This window comes from Rissa tridactyla, chromosome 20 (genome assembly GCF_028500815.1).
Source record: "Rissa tridactyla isolate bRisTri1 chromosome 20, bRisTri1.patW.cur.20221130, whole genome shotgun sequence".
NCBI lineage: Eukaryota > Metazoa > Chordata > Aves > Charadriiformes > Laridae > Rissa > Rissa tridactyla.
In genome coordinates, this window is record NC_071485.1 from 2721502 (window position 1) to 2747480 (window position 25979).

A 25979-nucleotide genomic window follows, 5' to 3' on the forward strand; every position below is an offset into this window, starting at 1 on the left:
TTGCAAAGGCCTTGTGAAAACTGCCTTGTTTTCAAGGCTGCCACAGCTCTCCGTCATTCTCACTGTGAAACATCATTCCACAAAGCCCTTCCTTGCCATCGCTCCCACAAAAGAGCTGAGGACTACTCGCCCCTGCAGATCCAAATGCCCCAGGGCAACCAGGAGCCCTGCACCGCCCATCACCCACATCTTGCATGCAGGACCCTCGCCATTCCTACAGCAGCTCCGTGCCGTTGAAATCTATCGGACCGCACATCTGAGCCACAACAAAACTGAAGATACAAAGCTTTTTGGATGGTCAGAGTAAGTTATCACGGCCACTCTACGGGAGAGCAGAGGGCGTTGCAACAGATTACATATAACTGGAAATAGCTGGGTTAAGAAAATTGTGTATTATGGAAAATTTTGCACTTCAAGGCAGACTCATCTGAACTTCAATTAAACCTTCCAACCTAAATTATACTATGGTTTTAAAAGTGGAGTGAGAAAAATTATCAATAGGCAATTGCCTGGGAAAGAGGCACGTTAGCTAATACTCTTCTTTTGTAGACTTAAATCAGAACTTTATACCATCCATCTCTCTGGTGACCAGACAGATGGGGATCCCACGGAACTTCCAGCCCATTTGCCAGCTGACTAGAGACCGGGCAGACCGGCAGAAAGCCAGGCAGACAGGCTGGGTGGTTTTTATTTTTTGGACTGGAAACCACACATTCCCGCAGAAGGGCTTGATTCTGATGAATCAGCGTTTTCCAAAAGCGCGTCACTGCATCAGGAAACGTTCCACCAGCTGCACTTATAACCATCTCTAGGGCCTTCTGTAGAGGTGCTTATAGACCTGCAATGAGCTGTTAACAAATACTACCCGCTTCCTAAAATTTTTCAGTTAAAATTTTCATTTTGTTTGAAAGTCTCTCCTCTCCCGACAGATTCCTTCCCCTTTGCCTCTCAAACCTGTAGGTTTCAAATCTCATCTTCAGTCCAAATCTTGAATCTTATCTCTATGTACGGCATGGTGGAAGAGACCGTCATTCTGTGGGGCCATGCTGAAACAGGAGTACAATTCATCACGACCTTGCCTTGCTATTCGAAACTGCAAACCCGGGGTCTCTGACCGTCTCAAGTCTCTTCACAACTGCATAGTGCATTTAATGACCTTCCCAGGCTGCACGTAACACTGGCAACGTGGAAGCGCATCACAGTGTTCAGTGCATCACTGACAGCAACAGGGAATGGAAAGGAGCAGGGATAAAAGTTTAACCAAATCATTTAGCAATCTAATGAACAGCTGAGCTATTCTGACTGTCTGGTCTTTTGTTTTTGAGGAAACTTGTGCAAGTTACAATTCCATTTAAGGTGCCAGTGGAAAGAGGAAAAGCTGTGAAGAGACACGAGCCAAAGAGAATGTGGCAACCTTCTCTAAAGTAATTTCTGCTGTGAGCCTTGTTCATTCTTCACTTCACTGCCCAGATAAACTTGTTCACAGGGATGGTGTCTGATAATGACCAGGGCAACAGCTGTAGAGCACTACTAGTCCTGGCCCCGCTCTCAGAGGTTAACTCCACAGGGTTCACTCAGACGCAGGCGTAAGAGATACCGACTGCACGAGTTTGTCCCCTCACGCAGAAGCGGGACTCACCAAGTCAAGCATTCTTTCCCAGACATTCCTAAAGGAGAGGTTTCCACTGAGTACAAACTTTTAGAAAGCAGCAATATTGCTGTAGTAGTTCCTGTCACACGTTACAATCTGTATTTCATATCAGTGTATTTCTTTGCTTTCGCAGCAATATAAAAGATTAGTTCCTCAGGCAGGTTAGGAAATATTTACTTTTTTACACTCCATTAAAAAAAAAAAAATTAAACGGTAATGAAAAGTTGTAGCCTTCCTTGAAGTTTTCCTTATGTTTCCAGCTTCCAGCAAACCCCATGCCTACAAACACACACTCGAATTTTTGGGTTACCCACAGCAGTTATTTTGTTAAGGACTGTTTGACGGGGCAAACAGCTGAAAATGAAACATTTTAGCCAGCCGTAGGGTTGTCACAGACAGGCTTCGCTTCTGCGTCAGGGCTCACCTACGGAGGGCAGCCTCCAGGCTTCTGCGACCCCTCCACGTCCCTGCCCCTGCTGTCGGTCTGCAAAGTACCGTATTACCGCTGTTTTCCCACAGCCTCAGCGCACGAACAACACATGAACATTTCCACTACGCTAAACATTAGGAGCAGATGTGTTCAAGCACAGGGTACTCCGTTGCTAGCCCCATCCTACCTAGAAAATCACTTCCTCATTAACGGAGAGGCGGACAGACGACAGGCATTTAAAGCGTGCAATGCAGCGATTGAACGCACATCCCTCACTTTGCCTCCAGCACGGGCACTGGGTTTACGGTGAGCTTGCGTCATGTGCAGGCCCTCCGTTTTGCAATGGAGTTACCAAATCAAAGCAGCCGCGTTCCCCGCTTTGCTCAAGCGAGGCAGATGCACAGCGGTGGTGAATCTGGCCCTACACTTCTGTTCTCACCCTGATTTATGAAGATATCATTAACTCCCATAAATTTATGGCATGGTCTCAGTGCACGCATGCCAAGATAATGAAGACCAATGTCTTGTTTTTTTTCTTTGCTAACGCTGGCAGCAATGGCCAAAGAATTCTCCATGCCAGCACTCACTGAAGAGCTGGCTTAGTTTTGCAAGGCCTTTTACTCAGATCTCATTAGCTTTTTGTTTCTCTTTCTCTCCCTTCCCACCCCTAACTTGCATAAAAGCCTATGCCTCTCTTGAAAGTTTATCAGACTCCAAGTCCCCAGAGGGAACTCATGGCTGGCCAGGCTGGCTACAGGGAGAGATTATTTTGTTTGGAGAATGTTTGTGTTTCACCACAAAAATGAGTGACTATTTTCCTTTGCTCTAAACAAAAGAAGATCCATTTGGTTTGCATAACTCTGGCCATCTGACTCCTTCCTGGAAAACTTACATAGGGAAACCAAACAAAACAACACTTCTCGTCTGCTATTGCATCTGTATCTGCAGGATGCATTTGAAAGAACGCCGCTTTTCTCGTCTGCGAGAAAAAGCTTGCTGTATTCCTGTGCAGTAAGAGATGGGCCCGAACGCTCCCAAACTCTAGATCTCGTGCCAAAATCTGAATTTTGTGGTTTGGCCTCCTCTCAGCTGACGATACTAGTGGAAGAGCTGTGGAAGGCGGGGGGGTGGAGCGCTCGACTCGGTGTCTCTGACTTTGCTGCCCAGGAAGTGATTTCTGTTCTCGGCTCGGCCACTCGCTGGCTGCGCAACCGGGAAGAAGTCACTTTGCCTCCTTTCCCAATGCTATAGAAAGGATGCCCAGGCCTTGATCGCATCTCAGACGTCAATCAAGGGTAGAACTTGGCCACCTTCAGGAAGCATTGCAATGCCTCACTTTTGAGAAAATCTGATCGCAGTAATGGGCACAATTTGCTCCTCACCTATGCACCCCTAACCAAGCAAAATAAGGTTCTCCACTGTATAAAAAACCCCACAGGACACTGCACCCACGGGCAACCAGAACTCGTCAGTCCTGAAGCATAAGCCATTCAGAGCAGCGTGCAGAAATGGAGAAGGGTCAAACATCTCACAAGAATACGTCTGTTTTCTGCAGATGCCCTTTCGACAAGGTACTTTCTACTGCTCAAATTCCTGTAATTCGCTACCCAGCATTCCTACACCTTTTAACAACTATCTGTAGCCTGTAAAATCTATTATTCCCAGCAACAGTGAAGAGTTTCTTTCGCCATTAGCAGGGTGTAACCTCTTGGCAAGACAGGACTTGGAGCTCTTCCCAACCGTAATAATAAAAGCCTCAATATATGCACAATGTTTTAACACAGAGGAGCAAACCTCAGTAAAAGAGAGGTACAAAAACCCCAAAAGGTGACCAAGACAGATCATAGTACTTTCTTTTAGCCATATAACCAAGCTAGAATTAGCAGCCTTTTCTTTGGTTAACGGTTCATCCAAGAACTGACTGGCATACTGAAAACTGATGGCGAAGATCCCTTATGGAAGGGTTTAAGAAAGCATATTTTCAAATTACCACCGCAATATCACAAGTGCTGATTGTCGGACTCGCAATATCAGCAATATTTTAGTCCAGAAAAAGCTGCAAAAGCTGTTTGCCAGGCTTCCCGTATATCACAGACCAACAATTTCCTTCTGTTATCCCTGTATTTATGATTTGCGTTCAACTAAAGTACATCTCTGAAAACGCTCTGACCTAGTCTTCTGTTACTATAGGAGAGAAGATTCTAGTCTATTAGACTGGAACAGCCAAATTGGGGGTGGGACTCTGGCTGCTCTCACGTAAGACTCCCTCAGAAACATCTGTGCTAAGGCGGCTGTTCTCTGTACCTCAGCCCACTGGAGACGGGTAGCCCTGAGCCATCGTGAGCCTGAGCACTCCCACTGTCCCTTTGTCACCCCAGATGAGGCAAAATACCTCCACAATTCTCTGCTCCGCCTACCAACGAACAATCTCTGTTCGTCCTGTCTGACTCCTCCTCTTATGCCACTCCTTGTGACAGCCCTGCAAGCAAAGTTTTTATTTCAAACCCATTTTGTGGGGAGATGGGAATGGAAAAAGACACTGGAACACTCTCTGAGCTAGAGAAACTGCCAATGAGAAAGACCCATAAATAAAAAAATGTTTTGTTAATGCTGTAATGAAAACCACATTGAGATCATGCTATAATTGCTCTGCTTTGTGTAGGGATACACGAGCTTTGAATGCCAAAGCCATTCAGAGGAGAGTTAGGGAATGGGGGGAAGAGGGAGATAAGCGCAGAACAATGATATCGCATTCATAACAATTTCTAGATGGAGAGAAGGGATCTGGAAGGAATCGCTTTTTCTCTGATGGGTTCATCTGCTGTGCGTACAATTTCGTTCAACAAGCACGCATAGCTTCGAGACTACTAATAGAACTTGGCAAAGCACCATGCTATTAATTTGCTCATGCTCACAACTGGCAGCTCAGGAGAGCAGCACACGCTGCAGTACAACAGGGTCACGTCCAGGCAGGAGTCCTGGTCCAGCACTGCAACGGCTTCACTCCAACCTCAGAGCTGTTACCATAAGCTCTGTCACGCTCATTTGCACAGATGCACTAATGCCACAGCGAGAGACCATCTTGGTCCCCCAGCAGCATACAGATTGCTAGTCCCACATTGCACAGAGACTCTCCTCCTCGCTCAGCCCTAGTATTCCTGACTGCTCTGGGCTTGTTCCCCCACACTTGGCCTGGAGAGCTGCAGGGAAGTCTGCTGGAGGTAAATGCCCGCGAGTCCTGTTTTAAAAGTTCCTAAACTGCAATTTGTTGGAGGCTTGGAGAGCATTTGACATGCGACCGTTTCTCCTGTTTTCATGTTCTTTGTCAGGCAATTACTTGCGTCACCCCTCAAAATAGGATGCCAAGCTCACCTTGGTGTATGTTTTCACCTAGGAATAATTAGAGGCATGCGTTGTGTCCTTCATAAAGGTCACACTCCCAAAAACACCTGATGGAGCTCGTACACAGTGACAGACGTGCTCTAGTACCACAGTGGAAAGAGGGAAAAGCTACTACAAGAAAATGAAAGGAAAAGATTCAGTGGAGGGTTAAAGTGACATGATCGAGTGGAGAAAACAGGGATTAGAGAGTCAAACTGCAAAGTAAAATGTTCCTGTGCAAGAGCGACCAGGCTGTGAGAAAATAAAGAAAATATCACAGACAAAGTACCTTGCTGCAAGGGAAAGGCAAGATGGGGAAAATGGAGAAACTTGCTTGGCTTTAAAAACAGAAGACAATTTTTAGGAGGCATTTATTGGGCAGTTTTGGGATACAGTTCCCTATACAGCTCACTCTCCGCTGATACCTGGCAAAGCCCTGCTCCCACTGCCTTTGCCTCATTTTCCCCTCACTTCTGGTACTTGGTGCTGAAAAAAAATAATCATCAGGCGAATTTGTGCAAAGGATCAGTTTTGGCCAAGCATCCAGAACATTCACTAGAATGCAAAAGATCTAGCCCCACCTCTGCTGTGGTGCGTGCTCTTTCCTCACCAATCTTTCATCTCTCTCTCCAGTTTTAAACTGCCTAGGACAGAGCTCTCCTCTTCTGTGCCCAGAACTATCTTTGCTGGATCCTGCACAATCTGGGCAGACAAAGACGTTTTAGCACCACAAAGCAGTCATAAGTCACTGCACTGGATAATTACTTTTAACTCTGTGCAGTCTGAAACCAATTCTCCGAGGTCCTGCTGCTGGCAGAAAACACCCTGCTGTTGAACATGCATCTGATTACAGTTCTGCTCAGCCAAATATTCTTCATCGTTTCTACAGATGTTCTTTTCTTTTTCTTTTTTTTTTTTTATCCCATAGCTACGAACATTGTGAGCTGATGCTCTCTTCACCTGCCACTTTTCTCTGCCAATAATCCCAATAAAAATCCATTAGCTCATGCCCTTAACCTCAGCAAGTCCTAGCTGTGCTGGTCTACGTCTCATCTGGGATAATTTAAGGTTTCAGGAACTGTTGGCTTAGCGTTATCTTTAAAAATACCTCCCTCCCTGATACAATCAGAGACTGAGAGGTTTCAAGCAAACAAAAACAGCTGAGTTATCCAGTCTCCATAAGGTTTCCATAAAACTCTCATTCAGTTAACTCTTGCGTTAAGCTGTTTGCAGCTAAGTGCCACAAAGGCACACTGAGAACACGGGCTGGAGCTGCAGGCTCCGGTAAAGCAAAACACTGAGACTCATTCTCACATAGCGCAACTTAAACTTCACAGAGCTGTGCCAGTTCCCACCAGGAGAAACTTGGAGTTGAGAACGCTGATGGGCAACTGTTGAGTTCCCTCAATTGGGGAACAGTTTGAACTCAGAAACCGAGTTTGTGGCCTCTCACTTCCAGGTCACTGCATCAAAAAATCTACTGCTGTGCAAAATGAACTGAGAAATCTTGGTGCGCTGCCAAGGAGAATGAGCTCACTTTTCACCTATGCAGCAATTCAGGTCACAATGAATGCATCAGAAGGTCAGAAGGTGGGGAATATATTGGGCCCTTATCCTCATTTTCCACAGTCATTTTATGGACACAGGAAGACAGCTTCGAACAAAAAAAGCCCATGGGTTGCACTAAGATAAGCTGATCTTTCCTGAAAGCTACTATGAAATTATGATGACAGAGGCCATAATAAATGACTCGGCTAGACAAGCAGTCAGCACGCAAAAGAGAGGAAGGAATCTTCCTCCTCCCCCCCACCAACACCAGGTCACAGTGTTTGGGAGTGAGATAACCTTCGCAAACAGTTCCTCCCATTGGCAGCACTGGACATTTTTGTGTCTCCATAGACAGGACACACTGAATAGTGGAAAGCTGAGGGATGACATTCTTAGGTCTATGAAGACTTTAGGATATTTCCAGGAATGAATGCCTTGCTCGAGAGCCAGCCAGCTCTGAGGAAGCTGAGCTGAGCAGCAATTGGGATGCAACAGCAGGTCACAGCCAGCACAGCTGCAGGTAACTTTCAAGCTAATGACAAGAACGGAGCAAGTAGTCTTCTCTGGAGGAAAAAGTCAAACAGCAAATCAAGTACGGAAAAGACCTTACATAGGAGAGAAAAGAAGGATAGCATTAACATCACTTCCCTACTTCACAAAGCTGTCACAAACAGTATCTACTTGTTATGGTTTGAGGAACCCACAACAATTTGTTGTTGTTCAGGCAATTATTGTCTCACCCAATGACCCCTCCCCACCCAGGAAAGGGAATTGGGAAAAAACAAGGAAACCCAAGGGCTGAAATATAAACAGATTTAATAGAATAAGACTAGATAATTAACACAAATAACACTAAAGAACCAATATTGATCCCAACACCAATATAAAATACACAAGGATGACACTCAGGCCATTCCCTAAGCAAGAAGCTGGGCACTCCCCGCAGGGAACTGCAAATGTGGGACACTGCGAGCGCTGTGGTTTTGGGAGGAAGGGAAGGGCTCGGGGCTCTGGCACCAGGGCAAAGAGTTCTCAGGATGGCAGCCATCAAGGGAGAGAGAACTCCTCAGCAAACTTTCTAATTTCTATGGAATGTGCCATTCATGGTATGAAATAATCCTGGCGGCAGCTTGGGGCAAGTGCCTGGATCTTGCTCCTCCCCACCCCTGCACCTGGTGAGCTCGAAAACACTGAGACCTTGAAACCCACATAGCATAGCTGGCTATAGAGTAAATATTTTCACAAATTCAGACACCGGAGTCTTCTAAAAGTGCAGTTTTCCCAAGCATTAGAAAAGACTTCACTCAAAAGTAAAATTTCTGAAAGCAAAGTTAGTCCTGGAGAAGTGTTGTTCAAAGCAGGACACCACTGTTACCATCCGTTCAAGCTCAGAGCCCTGTCCTGGACTCACAATGCAAATGGGGCCACGAGAAGGCTAATTGTTGGATGGCTATGGAGGCAGAAATGAATGAAGAACAGGCAATCAAGAAAGGAGACCTGCACCAAATCTCTAGCTCCTGAAGCAGCCCCATAAACCAGTAGGAAGAGTACTCGGCTGGGTGTCAGGGCACCCACACGCTTGCCTGCGATTAGCTCACCTGGAGCAGACACCTCAAGGACCGTACTTCAGTTCCTCCATCTGTAAACCAGCGGTAGCAGAGTGTGCTCATTTCACATATAGCTTTCCAATGCTCTTCCTCTTCAAGATACAGATCTATTTTAAAGCTCCTAATAAAAAGTTCAAATTAAGCCCCAGATCCAAGTTTTTCAGGCCTTCAGAACTCACAAAGACCTTTGGTGCTGCAGGTCTTGCAAGCAATGTATAGAAGGAATAGAAAGCAATTTGGGGAAAGAGAGTAACGATGTCCTTCCACTAAGGAAGGACCAAACCTAGTTCTTATCCCCTCCCACACAGGTTGCAAATGTGGCCCCTGGTGGTCCTAAAACTGAAACACTGCACACATCAAGAAATACAACTATTTGAAAAACCCTCCGCTAACATTTCTCTTGAACTGAAAGTAGCTCCTCGATAAAGTGGAAATTTTCACCCAAATTATATGTTTTAGATGGTAGTCATGTTTTCAGTTATCACGATATTCATGATATTCTTGTTTTAATTGAAAACAAGACAGCAGACATGCAAACTAAGAATGCTACAAACTGCCAGCTTCCAGCAATCAAACCCAAAGGCTTTTGGGTTTGCACCATATAGCTTCAGACTTTTGGTGAAAAGAAAACTTCTAAATATTTGAGCAGCAATTTCATTTCCATTGGAACCTTCCAGGCGGAGAGAGAAGGGAAGGTCTCCTGCCCAGCTCTAGAGAACTGCAGGAGACTTTATGACACATATGATCGAAACAAAACTTTGGATCTGAACTCAGGGGAGAAACCAAACATAGTTCAACACCTAAATGCAGCCACGATCCAGATTTAAGGAGTTCTGGCCACATGTCAGGTTTGGGTCAAATTTTACAGAGCTTCAAAGGAAACGCATGAATCTGTGGCTGCCTCTGCTGTTCTTTTTTTGAAGGCCACCTCTCACTTCTTCACACATCTCCAGCACTTATCTCAGGGTTGCAGAGAGGTGCCTCCAAAGCAGTTGATTCACCACATCCCCCCCACCCCGGTGCTTTTACTCAGATCCCTCTCCTTCCCTGCTCCCCCCTCCAATGCCACCTGCTCCTCCCTGGACACTTAGCCCTCCAGCTTCTGCTCTTCATGTGCCCACCACTTACCACCATACCTGCATTAGGCCACCGTGAACCACAGCCAGCCAAGCTTTCTGCTTAGTGACACAAAAGCTGGCAATTCCAGAACCTGCCTACTACAGAGGAGGCCAGCATAACAGTACAAAAGCCATTCAGGACAAATGACACACACTCACTGTCCTGGACCTGCCCTGAATGCTCAGTGGCATTCCTCACATGGCAAACAGCCTTAGCAAACCGTTCCCCTGCTCCAAAGAGTAAATTACAGAGATGCTCAAAGCACAAGCAAGTCCAACGTTGAGCCATTAGACTTTCATATGTAAGAAACCAATTCATGCGTTCATTTTATACTCAAAAGGGCCAGGACCGCCTCCAAAATGATCAGGCAGCTTCTGAATAGATTCCATGTTAGAAAAGATGAATTCTGTTGTCACTGGTGGTATTAGCTATGAGTTACGCTATCTGGTTTCCTATGTGGGTTTGCAGGCATGCCAGATGAGAACAATAGGATCATTAGTTCTTTCAGCTAAATGGCTCTCAGTTTACTTCACAAAAAGACCAGACACTCAGGGTCTAATTTGCTTCTCTTACTTCAGTTCTTCTGCTTGGTGAACTCTGCATAGGAAACATCTTTCCAAGCTGCATCCACAGAAGCACGGCAATGCCTTAGCCACTGGTCCAATACAGCTTCCAACAATAGTGTTTCTTTAAGCTACACGATCAGGCCTGCTAAGTACCACAAAATATAGGTAAGGAGATAAACACCTGATCTCACTACATACTTAACCCAGCAAGACATATATATAGAGATACTCTTTACAGGCAAGTTTCTGTATTTTGTCCCCTCCATTACTCAAGCTTATCTAGTCACATACTTGCTGTCAGAGTTGCAGCATACAATACCACCAGCAATTTTCCTCTAAAAACCAAACCTCTTCTGCATTCTGCAAGTTTAATAGCTCCTCATCCCATAATTATTACTCTCACAGTCAACATATTTGAAGACCCAAAATGTTTTGCAAGCAAATGTTTGCCAGCGTAGAGTCAAAAAAAATAAAGAAATTAAAAAAAAAAAAAATCAAACCAGCTTACTGAGAGTAACTGTGTCATTGATCCTGAAACTGCAGAGCACTCTGTCAACATTACGGGCATGACGAAATCCATTTCCTCTCACGACAACCTGAAACGACTCTGTAGCAAAAGAGACAGATTATTGATACGTAGCAAGGCAAAGAATGGCCATTTAGATAAGCGACATACGTTGAAACTTTTCACTTGAGTTCTCTTGAGCTAAAATTTGCAGTTTAACAATTGTTAAGCTTAAAAATTGTTAAAAATTAAACTTCTACTCTCTCCCTACCCAATTTCAATTAAGAGCTTTTAGAAACAGGAGATAATACACAACAAAAACATTTTTGATCTGCAGTGAAAACATTAAGCGTCAGAGGCACTGAGCTTTCCCCTCCCCAAGTTGCCATCTTAAATGGCAGAAAGTTTTGGGTGAAGAAAGACAAAAGTATCTTTCCGTGGAAAGAAAAAAAAAAAAATCTTCCAGTGACAGATAACCTGGAGAAGTCCAAGCGCTACTTTCCTAGGTAACCGCAAAATTGTATCATGAGTTTTGTCACATCCTGCTCTGCTAACTCGTACAATGAGCACGAGTCCCTGACTGGGATCATTTCCATCCAATGACAGGGGACTTCATCAAGCGATCAGCTTCCTAGTTTCTGGACAAAGGCTATCACCTCAGAGCCTGCGGGCATTTCCCCAGGTCTTCCTCTTTGCTGGTCTTCCAGATCAACTTCACAAGGTCACCACAAGCTGTGGCACAAGCAGAAAGCACCAAGCACAGTCACCTACACCTGAGCGCTGGACTGAACGGTCCTTTTTGGAACAAGCAGGGCTGAGCAATGAGATCATATCCTCACGAGTCTTTCAGACCACTCTCTACCATCCCTTGGTATTCCAGCTACTTGAACCCCGTACTGGGAAAGGTTTACGAACTTCACGCAGCCATCAGCATTAAGACTGCCGTGCAAAGAAAGCACCATTTTCAGCCTTTCAAATTTTGAAATGTGGCCATAGCCCCAGCCGAGTTCTGGCAGCAGGCATAGGGACGCAAACTCTGCAGTTCCCCATGGTGAAGGAAACTGTCCCCCCAATTCCTGTTACTATATAGGAGAGGCACTCGGACAGTCCCCACTGATGTTTCACTGCTGAAGGCGGTTTGAACACAAGATGTTTCACCATCCAAGCCAACGCAGGAGTAATCACAGTACATCAGAAACACCACCCTGGTTTTAAAATTCACAAGAGCAACAAGGAACCTAGTTTTTGCAGATTCAAAGTTTTTTCCTTGCACTTTACAGTCCCCATCTTCCTTCATCTCCCTTAAGGACTCATACACTGTACTTGTCAGAAAAAGCAGATTTGCTTTGGAATCTGGGCTCTCTTCCAGGTCCCACTCATTTAGAGCCAAGTTGCAAATCATCCCACCACATCTAGCCAGGGAAGCTGCCTCACAGGCCCATTATGTATTGTCCAAGAGCATTTGGGAAGAACGGGGGAGAAGAGCTCTGTTCTGGAGTGCGGGGGCCGACGAATACTTAAGAGAAATCACAGAAGACTCAACTGCTGGGGAATGAGAGTTCAAGTACAGTCAAAGAACAGCATATCACTGATGTCAGATTAACCACGGGGATCCTGTCTCTGCTTGAGACTGAAGTGAACAGATGCAGTATGCACTCTGCGTGTCGGTACTGATGCAAACAAAATTGTCAAGAAACTGGCATTTCAGAATGACGTGTTGCTGCTGAAATTCATTACCCAAGCATCTGCGCCTAGTCTGCAGCACAAGAGTGGCCTCAGGTAACACGGAGCTCTCCCATTCCCGCCTTCCAAGAAAAAAAAAGAAAAGAAAAGAAAAAAAAAAAAAGGAAAACCTGCCACCAGTCTTCAAGGATGTGCTCAGAAACAAGAAAACAGGAGGTATCAGAGCTACACCTGCAGAAGTTTATTTCAGAAAACACTATTGCACATAACTTTCATATTCAATGGCACTTTCATTAGTCTCAAAGTCCTAAGTGATTAAATCAGCTGCAGTTCAAGAGCAATGGAGTATTTGTCCAAACTTGGAGATGAGGCCTTGAATTGAGCATCTAAATTACTGTTGGCATTTTCCAAGGTTAATATTGGTCCTCTTGTGAAGTACTGGCCAAATTCCAATGTGAACGGTTTATATAGAACCCCGCTACGTTTCCTGTCAGCTGGCTCTGCTGGATGCCCCTGTGTGTTACCCCCACGTTCTCATTAGACACAATGAATGGGAGTGATAAGATGTATAAGCAACTGACAAGCACATTAGAAAGCGTTAGGGACGGTTATAAATGATGGTTGGGAGTCATCTTCTGGCTTACGACACTGCATAAGCATCATTGTTTATCACTTGTATAAGTATGTAAATATATTTTTTAAAAAATAAAAATCTGTAAGCGTGTAAAGTGGGTCTGAAGGTTCATACAATTCCATTTCCTTTCCCAAGCATTTCTGGAACATCACTGCACTATATCAGAGATTGTCATGACAACAATCACCTACCATGCTAAGGTAGATAGAACCCTGTTTTGGAGCATTTTTTAACACAGGAACTATTTAAATGGCCAGCCAAAATGAGAAATAGATGACTAAGTCCTATAATTCATGTCAATTATGCCATCCTGGCTTCAAAAAGAAAACTGCTGTAGTGGCATGCATGGAATGCAAAGTCGATGCCTGCACTTATTGGACATTTAGCCTGGTGTCTTGCGTCTGCTAGGAAAATATGACTATACGTATATGTTTAGGTATACAGGCAGTTGCTTCAGGAACAGGAGAGGCAGGAAGGATGACTGAAGCAGCTGCTTTGGAAGTGAAAACAAAGAAGTAATGATAACTGGCTTTCTTCTTTGGACTAACAACGTAAGAAAAAGGAAGATGCAGAACTTGTCAGGGACTCATCCTTCTCTACAAACCTCAGCTCTTCTCCCAGCCTCTCTACTTAATGAGTTGCTGCTACACATTCAACAAACAGTGAGGATACACTTCGTAAAATGTGAATTCACAGAAAGCAGATGGAAGCGGCTAAAAAGATTCTCAAGCTTTCTTCAAAAAAGGTGAATGCAGAAATGCCTGCCAGGACTTCAAAGCTGCAGAGTACATAGCACAACCATATTAGAACAAGCACACAAAGGGGGGCAGTACAATTCACACAAATCAACTGAATGATGTTTAAATTCTAGTCCTCAGCCACCCTATCAACCCTAAAGGCCTAGGAAGTGTTCAAAGAATTTTAGAAGTCTTTAGATCAAAGCGTGCTCACTTGACTTTCCAGGAAGTTTCTTAAGAAGCACTTCCCTCGATAATCCTCTGAGATGATGAAATTGCAAAACTCTAAACTTAATCACAAAGTCTTGTTTTCTGATTTGGTTTGTAATTTTGCAGCATATCTACTTCAAGCTTGGCACAGTCCGAGTAAGACAGACTGGTTTGACTGAAAAACAGTTAGGCACTGTCAAATTTAAGCCTTTTCTGTAAGAAAATCCCATTTGACATCATTTGGCAGAAATTGGAAATGTGCGAGCTACTGTAACATGAAAAAGAAATTCACCAAAAAAAGCCAAAGGTTCGGCTCCAGTTAATTAGTTCTTTTTGCACACTCCAGCAATTAGAGATGAAAAAAAAAAAAGCATTTTAGGCAACATGAACAACTAGGGCCTCAATTTATACTTACCCCCTGCACATATACTGGAAGGCTCTGCTGCCAGAATTTCTATACAGGATTTCTTCAAAATCTAAAAGACAGAGAAAAATGTCATTAAGTGTCTCAGACTTGTTTCTATAGAAACACAAATCTGAAAGCGTGAGAGTGCACTTGTCCTCACGTAAATACTTAACTCAACAAAGCACTTTGCATTCATGTCACAATTATGCCGTCTTCGCTTTTCACTTTAAACCAGCCACCCAGGTGTCATTGCTCTTCCTCAGCACGCTATTGCTATGGAGGAAGGCAGTGGATGCCGACGCTCTCCCATATCTCAGCACAAGTTTGCCTTTGTCTGTGGTACAAGTTATTATGCAGACTATGATCCGTAACAACCAAGGTGCACTCTGAAGGGTTAGCAAGGAAATGTCATGGCCCTCCCTTTGCAGTCCTAACTCCCCCCTCAAAATTCTTCTGGAGCCAAGTAAACTCCAAGTGAAACAACAGAAGTTTAAGCTAAGCTGTTTACCTTTGCATTAAAACATCCTAGGAACATCGACATAGCCATTTCTCAAGTCTCAGCACAGGGGTTCAGACTTCTTAGGGTTTTAATCTGATCTATGTGATCATACCAGTGTGCATCCTCAAAGTTGCACTGTGATTTCAAATCAAGATGTATGGACAATTGCTCTTCACTTAAACCAAACGTGAATTAAGCAGTATGTCTTCATAAGGGTTGTCACTGCCTTTAACCACTTTACGTGCAGACAGTGATTTACACAAATATTTCAGCATCAAGCTTGGCAGACTGCAAGGCACGAGGAGCATGCTAGAGTTGGATACTGTTTATTCCCATACGGTGCTAAAGTTGCTCAAGCCATTATTTGCCTTTGCCCTCTCCGAAGACCAACTCAAATTCTTCACTGCGCAGAGTCAGCAAACTTGTGACAGTGTCCGTAAGCCCCTGGGAGAACGGAAGCAGCGATGGAGTGCTGTGGGTGTACGGTGCTGCGCTGAGCAGCCCCTAGACGAGGTAATACTGATCAAAATTTAGGTCAGCTCCAAGAGGCAAGTAAATGTCAGCCAAGCATCATGACTCAAATCCAACACGAAAATTATTTTCCCAACTTTAAATTGAAACATCTGTAAGGACAGCAACCGATACAATGCGTTTTGTAAGAAAAAGATAATCTACTTTTTCTCCACAATCGTGGCACTCCGCCTCAAATACCTAATTGCAAAAGGTACAGATAGAGCCATGATTTATTTTTTACAACTTTTAAATAAGAGTTTGAGTTACTCAGAAGCAGGGCTGGTAGAGACTGAAAAAGTACCAAGGGGCTGAAGGAACCAGGACCGTCTGAGCTGCTGGCAGCCTGACAAGTGAGGAGAAAGATTTGCAGGAACAAGGTTATACAGGAACTGTCAAGAGGAAAAAAAAGAGAAAGTCAACAGTTGAGAACGGAACTCAAAAGCACTAGAAGAATTTGAAAGGGAGAATAAGGAAAATACACAAAAAAATAAAGACGACTGTAGGAACACTCTTCCAGTGTATCCATCTGTAGCTATCCCCCCATCTCCTGTGAGCCCTCTACTACCCACCCCTTTCTCATCCCAGGTTCTGCATCTCTGAAGATACAGCATTTTTCTCTCAAAGTGACTGCCGGGGCTAATGAGCACAGCTGAGAGCTGCTGCTTTTCCAAGTGTTTTTCCTTTCTACTGAAAAATGTCTCCCTTAAGAAGAGATCATTTTCACGTTTTTCCAAATTCCCCTTCGATTCTGCTCCCCTCTCCCTCAGCATCCCCAAACATTTTAATATGTATTTCTCCTCATTGCCTTGCAGAAATGAAGTGAAAGAGAAGTAGGCAAATGAGCTGGAGAACAAATGCATGAAAAATACAATCAATACTTTCACTTAAAAAAAAAATAAAACACATAAAACTTCACATGATTAAGTTTGAAATTCATGACTTGTATTCAGTCATTTGCAAATACTCATGCTGCAAGCCAACTTGGATGGGGGCGTGGAATAGCAGGTGTCTCAATTAGATGATACAGAGCTCCCTTCCAGTCCAATCCAATCCATTTACGTGACTATAAAAAGCTGGCTTTAATGGCTTTTTACAGTGCCAACTGCAATATGTGTATTGATTTAGAACAGTAAGAAGTTTCCAATGCTCCAAGCACCCACTCTAACTTAAAGTGAAAATCAGGCAGCAGTAACTATTGCAAAAGAATTCCTTTACGTCTCTTCCTCATCATAAAAACAAATTCAAAAAGCACTTCAAATATATTAATCATGGAAGATTTCATCAAATCTTCTGTTCTTTCATTTCCCGAGGACTGCGCCGCCCTGTGTGGGCTCTAGGTGCGCTTCATTCACTGCGGGCTGGCTCCCCAGGAAAGCAAAATCACATGCAAGAGTGGTGATGCAATCTCCCAGCTGAGTGCCTACAAACAGCTCCAAGAGCATACACGGGAGAACTGACTCCACATCCTCATTTTCATAGGGAGAATTACAACAGTTCTGGTTTACTTGGTAACTAACTGCAGGCCTCAAGGCAGCGTGCCTTGGCAGCCATGCAGAAAAGTCTTTGAAGCACGTGCTCGCCCTCGGTGAGGAAGCATCCCATTGTCTTTAGCAGCGCACACTTAATGGCCAAGCTCAGATTCCCAAATCAGTCTCCTGTTGTACTCTACAGGGCTCCAATTATGCTCCAGCTTCACACAGGCTCCTGGGAGGATCTCTTGTTAATATTTGTTGACATGCCAAATAAAAAATGCAACACATCCTTGTGGAAGCTTGGCTTTATTTGTCACTGTTATCTCTATTAGGACAGAACTGAATTTAGCACTACCTGTGACGGCACTGCCTGTCCTTTAGCTTTCTGCCAGGCATTAAAGGCCAGGAGCGGCCCTGCAGGTTACCTGGGCCCTTTAGAAACACAGGGATGAAGGGGAGTGAAATTCTGCCGCTGCTGGAAGCTTTCATTTGGTATTCTGGTCCACAAGCATGCAGACAGATTATTTCACCACAGCAGATGCATATTTCTTATACATTTTTTTTTCAACAAATTTGGGAATTCTAATTAGCAAACAGGATGCTGAAGTTTAATAGGTTACTGCCTAATCAGTGTTAGTGTGAATGACCTACCTAGTCTGGGGCTAGGTACTCATTATCAAGCTCTGTTGAATTACTAAATAACAAAGTCTGTTGCCAATTACAAAACTAATTTACTTATGAATTGTTTCCTACCCAATAATATCTGCATGAGCCAAGTAAAATAAATATATTTAAGTCACTTTTAAAGATGCATTTGAGGTAAGAAAGAAGTAGAAAGCATGATCGCATACTACTAAAAGTAATGAGAAACACTATACAGTTGGGACTGGAGGTTCTCATCCTCTCCTTTAGATGGTAAGCTAGCTGCCCAAGCCAAGAGGCTTGAGTTGTTGACTTTCTCCTTGGCCCATGTAGAAAGCCTGGCTCTAACAGATGATAGATTCAAAGTATCTATGGGAAGCTCCTGGTCTGAATTGCCCTCTGGAGATCCCACCCCTTACTGGCTGCAGAAGTTTAGGCCCCCTGGGCAGTGTACATGTAAAGGGAACGTACAGTTTATCCATACAGCTATCTCGGGATGAGTAAGTAAAAGCATCACAACATTTCTCATACATACTTCGTCTACCAGGCACTCACAGCAAGTTCTTACAAAAGTTACCACTCTACACACACCCAGCACTGCAGTTTGAGTACCAGAAGTATTCAGAGACAGTACATTTCCAAGCTAAAATTTCCTGAGGTGAAGGAGTACATTGAACTGCCATATCAATTCTAAGAGCTGAGGCAAGAGCTGAAAAATATTGAGGGTAGGTGGACACCACTGCAAGATGATCTGAAAGGAGTACACAGGAAATTAAACTTAAAAGGATGAATCATTTGCACAATTTATACAGATAGGAGACGGTCCCACCAACTAGTTCATATACACATTTCTTATACCTCACAACTGTCTCGTGAGGCTTCCTGCAGCTCAGTTAAAGAATCCTTTCTAAGGGACCCGGATTCCATCTCTATTTGAGATAAGCTCTGAGCTAGTGCCATGGTTTAACACATGGCAAGGATCAGGAAGTATTCTAAGTATTCTTGTTCCAAGCAACTCCTCTTTCAGTCAGTTTCTGGTGAAGGCTCAATGCAAATCAATGACAGGATCCTATCCTGACTTTCATGTTGCTTCATGTTCCATGGCCTCCAGCATTCCTACCAAAGACCTACTGAGCAGTAGATGAAGTTGAGCTTCAGGTTTTCTTTCTAAGACTTGCTCCATTTGCTTTAAATTGACAGGCTATGATCTGCAGAAATTTTTCACAGAAAAGAAAAATTTAATAAATTACTTCAGTTCCTTCCATTTCTTTCCCAGCTTATAGCAATCAGATGTCTGTTTCTCTACCAGATTCTTCCCTCCTAACAAACTCAAAATCCCCATTAAACATGGGGGAAGCTGAAGTTTTACCAGTGGCTCTTTCACTAAGGGAGAAAAAGCAATTGATTTGCTTAATAAAAAAAGTCACATTGGAACTCTCAGGAGAGAAATGACCAAATATCTTCAGCTCCCACTATGAATCCACTATATTTTCAGCTCATTTAAGCACAGCCTCCAGGGCACAGCCTGAATAGCTTGGTGGTGCTTTGTGGAAGACAGTCCTCCTCAAGAAGCACCGAGCAGACCTCCCTGCAGCTGCTAACTTAAAACCTTGCTGGCTCCCACAGAAAAGGGAGGGCAGGTGTACCGAAACATTTGCAGACCCACCACCCTGAACAGCAGATGCAGAAGCGCAGCGGAGGCCAGCCTCAAGCTCCACCACTCCCAGCTCCCACCCCCTTTCTCATTCCAGAGGGACTTAAGTCCACTGTCTCTGTGCGCACAGAGAGTCAAAAAAGGTCTCCTTTTCTGGGGGAGGAGGGAAGAGTCAGACCTCCTCAGCCGGAATACAAGGCAGTTCATGCCAAATCACTGCCGACCAGAATAAACCCAGGTCTTCACATCTTGAGAGTGATTTCAAGCACTAATCTCCCCCCAGGCTCATAATTTTCTCTTTCCTTCCTCTGTTATATCAACCAGCAGCTAGTAGTCTATCTAGCCAATCCCCTCTACACATGGCTGAGCATCCTTGCTATACCAACTCGTACACAGGAATAGAAAGAAGCTTCCAAATCTCAACATTTCAACACTAAGATGCTTTCCTGTGAACACAAATGCTTTGTTTGTTTGCTCTAAGACAGAGGTGCTTTGCAAGGACAAGAAAAGAAGGAATGAGGGAGGGAGCTTACTTTCCAGCTAGAAGAGGAATTTACAGGTTTGTCATCCTACAGAGTGATTAATGTCCTTCTGCCATTCCTTTTACACATCTCCTTCCTACCCAACCTATTGCAATCACTGCACTCAAAGGCAAGTGATCGGGTCCCAGATTCATTACTGTACAGTTACACTTCCTTGTGACCTTCCTTTGCAGGGCTGGTAAATCTTGCGCCAGTGAACTGAAGCAGTTCTTGACTAGGTTCCTGGGGGCTGAAGTCTTCCCATTCTGTTAACTGTAACTGGAAAGGGAGTCAGAACTGCTGCTGGAATTCATTAAAAACAGCTGCAAAGGGAATGCAGGGCTGGGAAGCAAACTAGGGTTTTTTGTTGTTTTCTTGCTTTCTTAAATGACATGCAACACCTGATTGTCCAAGAGAATTGAGGCAGTAGCCCCACACTTGGACAGTGCCAGGAAAACCAATAAGCCAGGGATTGTACTCCATCTACATGCGAGCGCACTAGGGAAAACTGAGCCTGCGTTGAGGGAACGGTTTTGCTTGGTACTACACGGTCACAGTGTGTAACCACTGTAAACACAGAAATCTGAGACCCCCCTGGTGTACCTACCCTCCCTAGCTTCAAGTTGCATATTTCATCTGTGTTTTATCAACTAAAAAAGCCTATACGAAAATGAACAAAACACGTGTCCTCAAAAGGATTTCACATCCTTCTTTGTAGCCATGGGAAGCAATCTAATTAGAACGGTAATCGGATATCACTGAGAAAAAGGAACAGAAAAATACTGAAAGCTACCTGAAAACATATTTTTCCTAGTGAACACTGGGCACATTTTACACTTACAATGAAAATGACACACACATCCTCTCACATACTGCCTTTCCTGCTCAGTCAAGGAGAGCGTTGGCCCTAGGTGAGACAGTATTAGGCCGCTCAAAGTTTTAGAGCTAGAAATAGGAATGCCTCATCAGGCATCCTTACTTGCCAGTAAAAGCCGTGGAGCCATTTGCATGGCTTGTACAGAAGCCATGGGAAAGGAATCAATCTATGCCCCCTCCTCCGTCAGCCGAACAGCCAGCTCTTATCCCAGCCACTCGGGAACAGGCCAGCTCTTATGTGCTGCACCCAGCCCTTACAGGAACTGATCCATCTGAATCGGGAAACCTAGGTCTGGAGGGGAATAAAAATAGCCCGTTTGTCAGGAGGCCCCACGTAGAAAGCCGAGTTTTGGGGATTTTGGCATACACAGCAGGATCCCTTCCCCTATTCTAAACAGGCAAGCAGTGCAGCACATCCATCAGGGCAGAAAGGATGCTAATCGACTAGAAAGAGAGAGATCAGAGTGTCCTTCATACAGAATGTGCTCTAACACATCTCTGCTGTCCCAGTCTGTGGCAACCATTTTATAAAGCGTCACCAGGTACCTAGTCCATTCAGTCAGTTGCTTCCCATCAAGGAGGGAGACAAAAAGATAATATTTGCGTTCAAAACCTCCTGCATTGTGACCTGTTGATAAACTCTACCTTAAAGTAGCAATATGAGTACAAACAAAGGTCAGTTTCTTTGAAACAAATGTTCAAGTGATTTATTAGCAGTCAGCAGGTATTGTGGATAACAGGAAAACTAAACCTTCAACTGCCCGAGCTAACAGAAACTAACACGCACGCATGCAAACACATGATTAAAAATACTTACAGAGTCTATGATTCCCTGAAGGGCTTCAAAACCATCATTCACTGGAAAGACATGATCTTTGCTGTCGGCAATTCTAGCCAGCTGACGGAGTGGTAAAAGTAAATAAAACAGAAATGCAAAGAACCAAATAAATTAGCCAGCAGGCAACACATTAAGACTTCTCCAGACTCATCCACTTGCAAATAAAAAAACCAAATACTCCAAGTATTCTGTATGGATTGCTAGTGCATTATAGTTTGTCAATCATTGAAAAGTTATCTCTCTAGCCTGATTGATTTTAGAAAGCTGCATATAAGGAATCAGAAAAGGCTTCCCTTAACTTGGAAGACAAGACAGAACATGGCTGTCGCCGATGCCCAGAGCCTAATGATCTTTATTGCAAAAACCATCTCCCATATGATTGTAAATCACCCAGCACAGTAACTCCCCAACCAAAATAGGCCACAGCATCAACATGACAGGCCACTAATGCAACAACACACTTCAGCATATACATCATTTAAACCAGGGAACTAATCAAAATGATTCAGTATTTTCACAAATAGAGAAGACTAAAGCAAATTGTACCCCACTGGGAGATACAGGCCTGATTCACCTTTCCTTCCAGGACAGAGATTTGACTATTTGTCTTAGGCTCAACAATTAGAGAGCCAAGAATAAAGCAGGGAGCTATAACAGGAGATATTTTCCGAATGGGAGGAATAAGGGAGCAGAAGAGCATTTGGAAGCCAACATGACAAAGAAGAGGGACATTCATGAGGTGGTGGTAAGATAAGGGAAACCAGGACACCACCTGTAAAGAGCTACGTGCAGGTTCACTTGTCAATAGCATGCTAAGGGTTAAGGCACGAATGGAAGCCCAGTTCAGAAGTAATGAGCTCTCCATGCATCTGCTGGAGCAGGATCAAATTTTACTGCTGCAAGGCCAATGTTTGTTATAGTAATTCTCTCCCATGGCAGAGGTAACATCAACCCAGCAGGCCTCTTTGGCATTTCCTGTAGCATTGCAAACTGGAGGCCACAGACTAGCCACACATTCCTCCCTAAACCCCACCGACTCCACCTTCACACTCCCACCCCGCTTCTCGAGCGAAACACTAAACTGCCAACCTCCTGGGCTGCGTCCAGAGAAATGCTCCAGGCAACTTTCCCCTGCCCGCCCCGAGAAGGGCAGCAAAGCTGCTTTACTGCTTGTTGGCCAACGGATAGCAGGTTCTGTGAACCAGGATGTTTACAGTTGCCTCAACTCATTCCCCATAGGCACCCTCCTAGCGCATTCCGGGACTTCAGACAGTCATCTCATTCTCATTCCAGTTAATTTCTTCAGCATCTAAATGACTTCAAGCAGCAGCTGTCTTTGAGGTCTGCTACTTTAGATCTAGTCTCTTCCATTTTTATTCCCTCCTTGCTTTTTCACTGACTTACTGTAGGTTACAGGGCCTGGAGAATAAATCTTACGAGGAGCGATTGAAGGAGCTGGGACTGTTTAGTTTGAGGAAGAGGCGGCTGAGGGGAGACCTCATCACTCTCTGCAACTATTTGAAAGGCCATTGTAGAGAGGCTGGTGCTGGTCTCTTCTCACAGGTAATTAGTGATAGAACAAGAGGGAATGGCTTCAAGCTGCAGCAGGGTAGGTTTAGGCTGGACATTAGGAAAAAATTCTTCACAGAAAGAGTGGTCAGACACTGGAATAGGCTGCCCAGGGAGGTGGTGGAGTCACCATCCCTGGATGTGTTTAAGACTCGTTTAGACGTGGTGTTAAGGGATATGGTGTAAGGGAGAACTTTGTAGAGTGGAGTTGATGGTTGGACTCGATGATCCCAAGGGTCTTTTCCAACCTAAATGATTCTATGATTCTATGATTCTACACTAGTCTCTGGTTTTGATTCAAAGGAGATTGTTCTAAAACAAGTTTGTTTTGACTCCTTTTTGAATCAGTGTTTGAAGCTTTGTTAGAAAGCTGAAAACCTGGAAAAGCTCGATTCAGTAAGTATTTCAGTGGTCAACTTAAGGCTGAACAAGTGTTTCACTCATGTTAGAAAAATATAACGTCAACTGTTAACACTTGGTACGAAATGTAATTCACGGACATACTAACACTGATATAATAAATTTAGAAGTCGGACTATCAAATGTAACTAATTAAGCTGCTTGCTTTTGCAGAATGGTCTTCTCATGAAAGAAAAGCTGGACTGAGACTGAAGTGTTGTATGCCAATACCTCAGTTTTATAGGGGGAAAAAAAAGAAAAACAAAGTCCCCACAACTCCCGTCTGCCTACAGCTTAAGCCAGACTGATTTGCTATTCTTCATGTGTCTTTTCCTCTGATTTTCTCCACCATTACCAAGAGTCAGACAGAGGAAAAGTTCTCCACACACGGAGATTTAGACAGAAAGGGGCTTAAACCCAACACCCAGGCCAAGACACTTCAGGCAGTCGCTTTAGACTGTCAAACAGTCAACAGAAGGAGAGGAAGACCTCTCGAGAAGTCCTGAGAAAGTGATTCAGGAGCGTGTGCGTGTGTTCAACATGCACCTTCGCCAAGTACCCCAGTGAACATGAGCGTCTCATTTACCTGGGTCTCGTTGAAGTCTTTCACACCAACACAATAGACTGTTGCTCCCAGGTCACGTGACCGATTAGCCTGGAACAAGGAAAGGCAGGATGACATGGACACAAATGTGATGGGATGCAGGTTTCTGAAAGGTCTTAATCATAAATTTAGTCTTTCTCTGTAAAATGAGTGATGGGGGATCTTGTCCAAAGACAGCTTTAAAAGCTTTTCTCCCTGATTCCGCAAAAACAGGTTTTAACTGCTACTAGAGTAGCTATTTGTTTAGCAAAGCAAAACCCAAGGTATTTGGTGGGTTTTTTAAAACTAATTAGCTCATCTTCCTAGCTACCCCAACCTCCTAACGTTTGTCTGACCAACAGATGTAAGACGGACTAAATCCATTTTCTTTTCACCATTTAGTATAACAGTATCCTAAAGTGTTTTGATATTTTTCATGGACTCATGATATCCATAGTTGAAGAGACAGTTCATCCCATCTGCTACAAAACTGTATCACTCCCACTATTTACACAGCATTTCAAACTACTAGAGGGAGAACATCCACAGGTTTGATTTTTCTGATTTTGTTGACATGCAGATAGAGTTGCATTTACCATTCAAAAAGCAACTATTCTAAATGCTCCTGCCTGCCTAAGTACGAATTAAGTCATTTAATCATATTTACAAGTATCTAAAGGGTGGGTTTAAGGACGACGGAGCCAGGCTCTTTTCAATGGTTCCCAGTGACAGGACAAGGGGCAATGGGCACAAGCTAGAACATAGGAAGTTCCGTTCAAATACACGGAAAAACTTCTTTACGGTGAGGGTGACAGAGCACTGGAACAGGCTGCCCAGGGAGGTTGTGGAGTCCCCTTCTCTGGAGATTTTCAAGACCCGCCTGGATGCAGCCCTGAGGGATGTGCTTTAGGCAATCCTGCTTTAGCAGGGGAGTTGGACTAGATGATCTCTAGAGGTCCCTTCCAACTCAGAAGATTCCGTGATTCATTAGAACAGGAACACCTGGCTGAAAGCTCATTCCCAGAAAAGATGGTAGCAAGTCAGATTATATCAGAAGACTGTAGTAGTTCAAATTGTTAGACAGCAAGGTGCTTTACAAAAAAGCATCGTTCCAGTTTACACCAAGAAACCCAAACAACTGCAGCAACTCACAGTGCAGGAGCCGAGCTCGGGATCTCCTTTCTGCTAGCTCACTAGCTGTTCCTCCCCAAACCAAAACACATATAACATTTCGGACCTCTCGACTTGTTCATTCACCTCTAAAAACAAACTTGTTTTTCTTGTGGATTTTTTTATTTCAGAAGGGAAGAAAAGGAGAGGAACAGCAAGGAGGGGAACTCTAGGTTCATGCCATTTGTTTGTGCTGTAGCAGTATTGGGTTTATTCTACAAACCCATTCTTTTTGTTGTTATTGGATTTAAAGCTGCACTTTGGACAGATCGAGAGGAAAAATTCTGTCCATAGCAAATTCATGTAACAATATCATCTTCCAAGTTTAGGTCATCTTAATTTGTTTGACTGACAAGTGAAAATTGGTTCATCCCTTCAAAGATGACTATCAAAAGAACATCAGCAGGAACACTATACAGCAAAGCTTTCAAATGCTCAGCCTGCTGTTGATCTAACATTTTGCATAATACGTTAATTTAATGAGGGTGTTGAGAATACATGCCTGAATCCTGGAAGCATTTGTGGAAATTTTGGATTTGATGATCTAAAAGGCTTTCTGATGTGACAGAAGATTATAGGAACAACAGCCTTCCTCTTTACTTTTTGTGAAAGAAGAAAAGCCAAAGTGAGAAGATTCGGGTATTTCCCAAAACAATCCAGTAAACACTGAAACTTTTCAGCTGTTTTTTTTTTATTGTTGTTGTTGTTGTTGTTTTTGTGGTGTTTGTTTGTTTTAAACTGTAAGCTTAAATCTCCCTCCATTCCT

At 43.8% G+C, this 25979-nt stretch overlaps 1 protein-coding gene across 1 annotated transcript in view; it reads right to left on the minus strand.

Moving 5' to 3' along the window:
• Nucleotides 1–25979, minus strand: part of ANTXR1 (ANTXR cell adhesion molecule 1) — a 115903-nt gene that overhangs the window by 71511 nt on the left and 18413 nt on the right. The window contains exons 7-10 of the mRNA XM_054180828.1: nucleotides 24047–24115; nucleotides 21472–21552; nucleotides 14487–14547; nucleotides 10811–10909 (exon numbers count right to left, since the gene is read on the minus strand). Coding sequence (XP_054036803.1) covers nucleotides 10811–10909; nucleotides 14487–14547; nucleotides 21472–21552; nucleotides 24047–24115 — 310 coding nt within the window. The remainder of the gene's footprint in view (nucleotides 1–10810; nucleotides 10910–14486; nucleotides 14548–21471; nucleotides 21553–24046; nucleotides 24116–25979) is intronic.